Source organism: Sitophilus oryzae, unplaced genomic scaffold (assembly GCF_002938485.1).
Source record: "Sitophilus oryzae breed Bouriz unplaced genomic scaffold, Soryzae_2.0 scaffold_1639_pilon_pilon, whole genome shotgun sequence".
Lineage (NCBI taxonomy): Eukaryota > Metazoa > Arthropoda > Insecta > Coleoptera > Curculionidae > Sitophilus > Sitophilus oryzae.
Genome location: NW_022146324.1, coordinates 1,480,042 through 1,490,070, shown reverse-complemented (window position 1 = coordinate 1,490,070; position 10,029 = coordinate 1,480,042). Strand labels below are relative to the sequence as shown.

The 10,029-nt window shown below is 34.8% G+C and overlaps 1 protein-coding gene across 1 annotated transcript; it reads right to left on the bottom strand.

Moving 5' to 3' along the window:
- Window positions 1–1,379: 1,379 nt before the first annotated feature.
- LOC115880609 lies at window positions 1,380–5,096 on the bottom strand. Its single transcript, XM_030897884.1, has 2 exons — window positions 4,656–5,096; window positions 1,380–1,403 (listed from the first exon to the last, which is right to left on the bottom strand). The coding sequence occupies exons 1-2, from the start codon at window positions 5,094–5,096 to the stop codon at window positions 1,380–1,382; spliced, it is 465 nt and encodes a 154-aa protein (XP_030753744.1).
- Between the last annotated feature and the right edge of the window lie 4,933 nt (window positions 5,097–10,029).

Genomic DNA, 10,029 nt, shown 5'->3' with positions numbered 1-10,029 from the left:
ACTTTAGCGGTGTTCGATTATATTTATTATATCGATATTAAGGTTGCTCATGTGCACATGTAATCCGTGGACTTGCCATTTGCGATTGGAATTATTAGCGTCGGATTGGGAAATAATTAAATATTTTACCTTAATGTCATTTTTGTAGTTTGTGACATCAGAAGTTCAAATTCGACGCTGATAATTCTAATCGCAAACTGCAATGTCAAGGATTATATCTGCACGCATGCATGATCTTTATGAAAGTGGATAGTGGAATTTCCTAAAGACATTATTCTTTTAGAGTTTAAGTTCGCAATGGGTCTAGGAAGGTATGAGGTGGTAGAAAGGCACAACTAATGTGTCAAGAAATTTTGAAAAACAGTTTTGTGCGAAGTGTTGTGAACAGGATGGCGGGGCATGCCATACGGCTAAAACTACTAAAAATGGTTTCGGGACCTGAACATCAAGGTCCCGTCATTGCCTTCGCACAGTCCGGACCTTAATATTATGGAGACATGTGGCATAAAACAAAACAAAAATAATTGTACCACGATTCACGATCCTCAAGAAACCGTTTCCCATTTGACGATGATATTCAGTGAATTATGACAACATTTTTACTCTGGCATATGTCAATCATTAATAAAAACAATGCCAAACAGGCTTGCAGTTGTTGCAAAAGTTCATGCCGATGTAACGCCATATTAAAACAGTTATTTTTTAAAGTGTCCGAACATTTAGTTGTCACGATATTGTGCAATATTTTTGTTTATTTATTGACCTACACTTTATTTTAATGTTTATAGAAACTAAACTATTTAAATACTCGTTGGAAATGTTAGATTTTAATATATTTTTAATGTATTTCTTAAATGTAAATAATTCAGTTAATCAAAATAAAAGTTTTTAATAAATTTTGCGAACGAGTTGTAAAACTAATAAACGGATGGTAAATTTACTACAATAATCTGTGGCAAGAAATAACCTTCAATATTATAAAATTCTGCTTCGATTTTTATTGTCTTTTCAATAAAAACGACTTCAAATAATTTTCGTTCTTTATTCTCTAATTTTGTTTATTTATCAATAATATACTACTGATAACAACTACTGATAACAGGTTGATAACTGATAAATGATAACTGAATAACTGATAACTAGGTTGACAACTCCTTCCAGGAAGGAGTTGTCAACCTAGTTTTTGGCCCGAAAGTTAAATAATACTTCCAATATTGTTATTAAATTCACAAATTAATGGTTTCAGTGTATGTATGTCCAGGTCGGCACACGGTATATCCTTTTCAACCCTAACTAAAGAATAATTAAATTAGAAAATTAATTTCAATCGAAGTCATGCCTTTGCTTTACATATTATCTACAGAAAAAAATGACTACGTTTACTCTGCCCTAGAATCTTCTCCCTGAAAAAAAGGAGAAGAAAAGAGAAAAATTCAATTTATATTCAAGAGAGCGGGGCCCCGGCTCTCTGTTTTTCAATTCCCCGTCGTCATTAGCGCCCCTCGTCTAAAAATAGGCCCGATTTGCGTCTCGCGGGGCCCCCCCACGCCCGCCGCCTCTGTGTCGGCAAATTGAATTGCGACTCGGGCGAGATTGAACGTCAGAAAAATTCGACTCGCTGTTTGGAGAAGAGGAAGAGAGTGGCTCAGTTTGCAGGTTTATGTGTACCTACGTGCGATACAAATTGAGGTGATTGATTTTTGTCTTATTCTTACATCAGTCTTGTTCTATACTATACTTCCGGTAAAAGGAGTAAAATAAGAGATATAATCAAACACGTGTGTAAAAGATAGATATTTTTTTATAGATGGGAAACGCCTTTAGGGCCGGAGTGTGGGGATCTCCTTCATGCGAGAGGGTCTACCCACTAAAAACCCATCTGTTCCCAATTATCATATACTTCTATGTTGGTCTTGTCTGTACCCAGATCTTGCCTTTTTCGTCCTTCGCCTTTTTCTTCATAATGTTCCTTCACATGCCGCAAATCGCTTCGGTATTTTCATTCGATGTTGTTAGAAGGTTTCCGACGTTTACTCTAGAAATCTTCGTACCACACACTGTTTCTGCGTTTTCCCGTAAATCTTCGTGCGCGTGACACTCAAATAGTGTTTGGTTAGCCGAGTCTGGCACCTCGCAATACCAGCATTTAGGAGAGTCAGCCTTGCGGATCCTGTGCAGATACTCGCCAAATACTCTATGGCGAGTCATGGCTTGCGTGATGTAGTAGTCCGTGTTTGCTTGGTCGCATTTTATCCAATCTTTAATATTGGGTATGAAAGTCTTTGTCCATCCGCTATATGCTTCCCATCGTGTCTGCCATTGCTCTATTACCATGTTTCTGGCCTCTTTCCGGAAGGAAGTTCCATTTTTATACAGGGTTGTTCACCACATACGACACGGAGTATTGTAGCTAAACGATTAGATTTTTACAAATTTTAAGTTTTGGGTTCGTTGAAGGACTATTAGAGCTACACTTTATAAATAATTTTACAAGATACAGAGTGTCCCAAATAAGTAAAAAATGCTATAGTTGTATTTTTTTAAATGGAACACCCTGTATATTATTCTATTTTTAGATTCTACGGTTGAAATAAAGGTAAATTTTATGAAGGTTTATCACACTTAAACCTTACCGTTTTTGAAATATTTTCAATTTTGTGAAATTGCAGTAAAAATTTTAAGGCTTCATTTCTCCAAGGGTATCAAAGTTTTTAATACTAAGTATTTACTGAAGTTTATTTATTGATCAGTTATTGTGTTGCAATAATAAAAATTATACTACCTTATACAGAGTGTCTAAAATTTTATTTTAAATAATTACTAGCTTTAAACGGCAATAACGTTTAATTTAAATGGAACGCGCTGTATATTTTAGGAGAATCAGATGCATAATTTATTTGTCTATCAAATTGTATTATGCCACTTTTTACCTATACCTTCAAGTTTTCGTAGAAAATGTATTTTCTAATAATTTAGACCTCATTTATCAATATACCCATGTAAGATATATACCCATTTAGATTGTTTTTAAAGCAACAAATGTACAAAATGTACAGGCTAGTAATATTTTCGTTTTTGACAAAATTATAATATTACTAGCCCATTTGTACGCAAAAAGGAAACTATTTAAATCTTCATAAAAGAGTATACCATTAATTAAATATACCACCATTGTTTCCGCCCAAATACTAGCTAATTACATACTTAATTATGTTCGTGAATAAATTATTCTAAATAAATATGGATTTGAATCAGAAATCAATATAATAATAAGTTATAAAAATGAATGTCTCTGTTGTTACAAATAAGCATGTGTCAAAAAATGAAATATCATTTTTAAGGTGTTACTTTTTACTACACTGTCTAATACACATAAAAAATTCAGTTTTTTAGTTTTTGGAGCAATTATTATTAATCAACGCAAACAGTCAATTAATGTAGTTTGAATACTGGAATCATATTAATTGGTCCTCTTTAACAAATATTTAAACAGTTTTTTTATTTTTTAATGAAATAAACAAACTATATCGACAATATTAGTATCTGTACTCTTTAAAAATTTGGTACATCTTTAAAAATAATCTAAAATGTCAGTATGCCATGGGTATATTGATAAATGAATTTAAAATTACCAGAAAATGCATTTTCTACGGAAACTTGAAGCTATAGGTAAAAAATGGTATAACACAATTTGATAGACAATTAAATTGTGTATCTGATTCTCATAAAATATACAGGGTGTTCTATTTAAATTAAACAAGTTATTGCCGTTTAAAGCTAGTAATTATTTAAAATAAAATTTTAGACGCTCGGTATAAGGTAGTATAATTTTTATTATTACAACACAATAACTGATCAATAAATAAACTTCAGTAAATATTTAAATTTAAAAACTTTGATACCCTTGGAGAAATGAAGCCTTAATATTTTGACTGAAATTGAAAATATTTCAAAAACGGTAAGGTTTAAGTGTAATAAACCTTTATCAAATTTACCTTTATTTTAATCGTAGAAACTAAAAATGTACAAATATACAGGGTGTTCCATTTAAAAAAATACAACTTTGATATTTTTTATTTATTTGGGACACTCTGTATCTTGTAAAAATATTTTTAAATTGTAGCTCTAATAGTCCTTCAACGAACCCAAAACTTACAATTTGTAAAAATCTAATCGTTTAGCTACAATACTCCGTGTCGTATGTGGTGAACAACCCTGTATATTTTATATGATTTTAAGTTTATTTTTCAATAAAATATCTAAAGTAAAAGACTGTTTATTTTTAAAGCTGTAACTGCAAGTCCTAAACGTCACAAGTTTATAAACTTATTATTTTTTAAATATACAAATAAGTACTATGTATTAATACAGGGTGAGTTTCCTACGATGTTCTCTATGGGTATCTCGGAAACTACTGGAGATAGAGAGTCGGTGAAATGGGGAAAGAATAAGTTTAGTGGGATCATAAATAATATGCGCCCTGCAGATTTTTCAAAAAGTTCATGGCTTACTAGATATTTCGAAAAATCAAACCAAATCAAACCAAATCAAAACTTACAATTTGTAAAAATCTAATCGTTTAGCTACAATACTCCGTGTCGTATGTGGTGAACAACCCTGTATATTTGATTTCTTTCCTGAATCAGTAGACTGACTGGAGGTATCTTAGCAAGACACAGTACCGTTACTGTTGGACATGTGCAGTATGCCGATGCAACCATGAGTGCTAACTTCCTATTTATCCTTTCTAGCATGTTTTCGTAATGCTTGAAGCGCATGGATCTGTCCCAGATCGGCGATGCGTAGAGTATAGTCGAATGAACTACCGAAGCGAGAAGTCTTCTTTTTTCCGCACGAGGTCCTCCGATATTGGGAGTTATTCTCGTCAGATGCTGGATGAGGCCAGTCGTTTTATCCCTGATTTCTGTGACGTGTAAAGTCATTCGCATGCTCGAGTCGAACCAAACCTCCATGTATTTAACCTTTTTTTGAGGTTTTATAACTAAATTATCCAGCTTTATGCTTAGATCTTTTGCCTTGCGTTGTCCAACGAGAATGACCAGCTCTGTTTTTTCGGGGGCCAGTTTGACGCCCATGCTTTCCAACTTATTTTTAATCTTGAATCTATTTTTTAATCTATTTTTAATCTATGAATCTTTTCTTCGAGGATCGTGTAGGTGGATGCAGTTATTAAGAGGGCTAGATCGTCCGCGTAAGCTAAGATCGTGTTGCCCAGGCTAAGTATTTGATCGTAAAATATATTCCAGAGGGTGGGTCCGAGGATCGAACATTGAGGGACTCCACACGTCATTCTGTGTTTCCCGCCGTACTCTGTGTTGACATATCTATGTGACAGGAACGACTGTACCATGCGTACAAGGTATGGGCTAATTCTCTTATGCTCTAATTGAGTTGCAATGCCCAGCCATGGAGCCGAATTGAAAGCGTTCCTTATATCAAGGGTGAGTAATGCCAAAAATCCTCTATGTCGATAACTCTTGGTTTTAATTCGATCTACTTCGTTGACCACCATGTTTAATGCGTCAATGGTGGACTTCCCTTTCCTAAAGCCGAATTGATTAGGGTGAAGTTTGTTGCCTTTTTCTAGTTCTGATTCCAGTCTATCTCTTAATAGGCATTCTAGTAACTTTCCGCTGGAGTTGAGTAAACAGATTGGTCTATATTTTTTGGTGTGGTCGTTTTCCCTTTTCGGTTTTTCGATAAAGACCAGCTTTGCAACTTTCCAAGGTTTTGGGAATTGGCCAAGCATAAGGCAAATGCCTTATGCTGAAGTCATAAATAAATATTCATGACTTCAGCTACGGCAGGCGTATCGTGCATGGTAGCGATTTTAATAGTTTCTACCGGGATGGTGTCCGGACCAGGTGCTTTCCGATTTTTAAGTTTGCAGGCGGCTGTAAGTACTTCTTCCTGGGCGAAAAAAGGAAGCACGTCTATTGGTGGATTAACTGGCTATTTAATATTCGGCATACTCGGGAACAGCCTCGCAATCTGTTCTTCTATGATCTTTATAGCAAGAGGTTCTTGATAGTTTTTGCAGAACCTTTTCATCGTTAGTTGGTATGCTTTGCCCCACACGTCGGTGTCTAGCTCATCACATAGCTCTCGCCATTTTTGCTTTTTGCTTCTAAGAATTTCTAATTTTAGAGCTTTCTTAGCTAGCCTATACTCTTCTATGACACTTTCCACCTTAGCTGGGTCGTGTGCTTTAAGTCTTGTAAGAGTACGTCTACGTCTAATACAGTTGTTCCTTTTGGTGATAATATCGTGGTTCCACCAGTATACCTGTTTTCTGCCTGGTTGCCTTTTATTTAGCAGAAATGTGTTTCCTAATTTTCTGAAACATTTATCCAGTCCTTCCGGCGAGGGACACTTCATCTTGAGGCCGTGTTCCAGGCAGTAATGTTGTATATTTAGTAGTCCGTTGGTGGTTATTCGCCAACCGTGCTTAGAGGTGTTGGTTTTAGTTCCCTGTGTATTTAGGACTACATCAAATCTAATGTATCGATGGAGAGAAAGGTTCTCGATGTCTTCGACTACACGCCAGTTTGTGATCTGATTACTAATTTTATTAGTAGCGATGGTAATATCTATAAGGGACTCTCCTTTGCGTTCATAAATGTGGGGGAATGGCCTCGATTAATGACCACGAGGTCATTACTGGCTAACCATTCTTCCATTATTCTTCCTTTCTCATTTTCAACCCGGGAGCCAAAAATCAGAGACTTGGCGTTAAAATCGCCCGCAATGATGGCTTCTTTGTTCTTTGTTCGGACGATTGTTTCTATCTCGGTCAGTAGCTCTTTTATAAGTTCACTAGGCTTATTGGGCGAAAAGTAACATGAGAACATTAACATGTTAGTAAATTCAATACATACATACCCAGGACCAGGGATATAGTCCAAGACGGAACACTTTTTATCTAGGTTTGCCCGTAGAAAGCTATCACCGTTTTTGTCACAGATGTTGTTCTTTTTTGCAGTCACATTGGAAACTAGCCAACCTAAACTGGTTTCTATTAGCCCAACATATACAAGTGGCGGCTTAACCATGAGGTTAATAAATGCCCATAGCCCCCCCACCCAAAAAAAAATCAGGAGCAATTTAGAAAAACTTATTTAAATTATACTTTTTGTAAATTACTTTTTTTCATCCTAAAATATTCAAAAATATTTTCAATTTGTCCAATTTTCGCTTGAAAATATTTTATTTTACCCATTTTCCCTACTACCGGTCAAAATGTCACGGGTCGTGACGCAAGGTAAGGTATACTACCAATAGAAAATATAATGGGTTAAGGTGCGACAGATATAGTTTATATTGGCCATCGACCGCGTCATTCATAAAAAGATTTGTAAGGTAGGCAACTTTATATACACTTGTATTTGGAGTTTACTGACAGGCGATGTACAAAGTGGCGGTTTTATCTTTGTCTAGAAACCAGAGTGTTAATATTGTAACCTGTAATATTGTTTATTAGTTGAGAATCAATATAGTTGATTAAGAAATATCGAGTGCATTATCTATACTAAAAATATAAAATCCTTAAGTGACTGACTCACTGATTAATCACGATCCTGCTCAAACCACTAAACGTAAGAAGCTCAATTTTGGCATTCAGTTTGATTCTAGGGTGTAAAGGTTGCATAAGAAGAGATTTTTCGAAATGCCAGTTCCAAAGGGGCGAAACCACCCCTCAAATATTACAATATTTTTTATTTAAAAAACGGTCAATTTTCCGAAAAAACGCTTAAACACGTATATTTTATTTTGTTTTTTACATATTTTAAGATTTTTTAAAAATGTATACATCTGATCCTGCTTAAAGCGCTTGACGTAAAAAGCTGATTTTTGGAAAACGGATTGACTTTAGGGCAGGGGCGGCTTGTCCTATGAGGCAGATGAGGCAGTGCCTCACCAATACATTTGAAAAATTACACTTATTAATCAATACATCTTTAATCACAATTTTATATTTTTTTCCCTATCTGCGTCAATAATAATTGTATTTTTTAACCGTCATTCTACAATAAATTACGTCGATGGTATTCCTTTAAACGCGCTTCCTTTCCCATATGCGACAAACTCGACGATGTATATCCATCTCATTTGTTCTTTAAGAAATATATGTGCAGAGGTTTGCCTCTCGCCTTTCCTTGTCTAGCGTATTGTGGTATATCGCACTGACGGAGCGACAGCGTTCACTGGAATCTTAACTCTATAGAATGAAAAGAAAAAGCATAGGCAAAACCTTTAGTTGAAGAGAGATAAAACGTATGGAGTAGTAGCGCGTAAAAAGACCGTAATGAGGCGAGCCTCAAATGTAAATTTGAACCTTAAAAGCCGTTCGTTAAAAATATGTATCACTTCCCGATCAGTTCCCGATCAGTCCGAGAGATTTTAGGCGACAGCTTGAAAATGCAGAATTGCATTATTTGGGAATTTGGCTTAGTTTGAATCAGAGTTTGAATTAATTCTGCCGGTTATTACACTGTTTTGTCTACGTTTTTTAATGTGAATTGCATGTTTAATTACTCTTTTTAGTGATTATTGTACATATAAAGTAAATACCTAAAAAGTGGGCAGTGACTTCTTGTTGATTGATATGATGATTTAGAGGGACCATGCATCATCAGAGGACTTCCCCAGGTAAAGTTTTTCGACTAATTTCTAGATAAATTGTGTATAGTCAAAAAGTAAAGCGACCTGTTACAGATTTCGTTTTGTTTTATTTTTATAGGATGGGTAGAAAAACAAAATTTTACCATACAAAGTAAAATATAAGAGAAAATATCCTGAGGTCGCTTTGATAAAAATTTACTGTTGCAATAGCCCTATGTAATAGGTACCGTATGATCGAGAAAAACGGCGTCAGCGTTGGCTATGAAATGAAGATCGCTGTCATTTTATATGTAAATTTATATGGGAAATGTCACCGATCGTCATTTCCCAGCCAACTGGAGGCCGTTTTTTTTTTCGATCATACGGTATAATACTGCGAATTATATTACATAAGGCTATTTCCGCAACTGCTAAAAATTTTGAAATATTTTAAATACAAAAATGTGCGCTTTTTAAGTCTGTAGGTATCTAAAGTACTAAAAATAATATACAGTGTGTATTGCATTTAAAAAAACTGAGATATAGCATTATAATATTGTAATGTTGGCCGCGCCATAAAAAAATCCCTGTGAATGTGAATTTTTCTCGGATTTCTTCTTTTATCCTACATACCTCGCTATATTATACGTACTTAAGCAATAATATATCAATAAGTTAAATTCACTCCAGGTTTTTACCACTTTTTAAAAGATGACATTCTTCAAATATGAATTATCATGGAAATCCCGCATATATAGTGCTTCAAATAAATCAATAGTGTGATGTATGCTGTATTTTATGCTGAACCCAATTCTGTACAGAAAAATGGTAATGCGATTGCAATTTTAAAGAAAATATTTTTTTAGGATATGTACTTTTTTTTCATAGAACTTCCTCGTACTAATGGCCACCCTATATACCTACTAATACAAATTCTCTTCTAATGTGCCTCACCATCTTCCAGTGCTACGAGCCGCCCCTGCTTTAGGGTGTAGAGGTTCGATAAGAAGGGATTTTTCGAAACTCGAATTCTAAGGGGGTGAAACCACCCCACAAATATTAGAATATTTTTTTATTTAAAAACCGGTGAGTTTTTCGGAAAAACTCTTAAACACGTATATTTTATTTTGTTGTTTACATATTTTAAGATTTTTTAAAAATTAATACAGGATGTTTCATAAAATATACCACTGAGTACAACTTAACAAGTACAGCTAGAGACGTGAGAAATATATAAAATAACACGCGACCGGTGCTACTGTAATCTGTGGGGTGCAGAGGTTCGACAAGGAGGGGTTTCTCGAATCTCAAATTCCAAGAGGGCGAAAACGCCCCTCAAATATTACAATATTTGTTATTTAAAAAACGGTTAGTCTTTCGGGAAAACGCTTGGACACGCATAATTTA

Coding starts and splice junctions, on each gene's coding strand:
- LOC115880609 (XM_030897884.1), bottom strand. CDS start 5,096: ATGGGCGTCAAACTGGCCCCCGAAAAAACAGAGCTGGTCATTCTCGTT. Junction 1,404..4,655: donor GTCTTGCTAAGATACCTCCA/GTCAGTCTACTG, acceptor CCTTTTTTTCAG/GGAGAAGATTCTAGGGCAGA.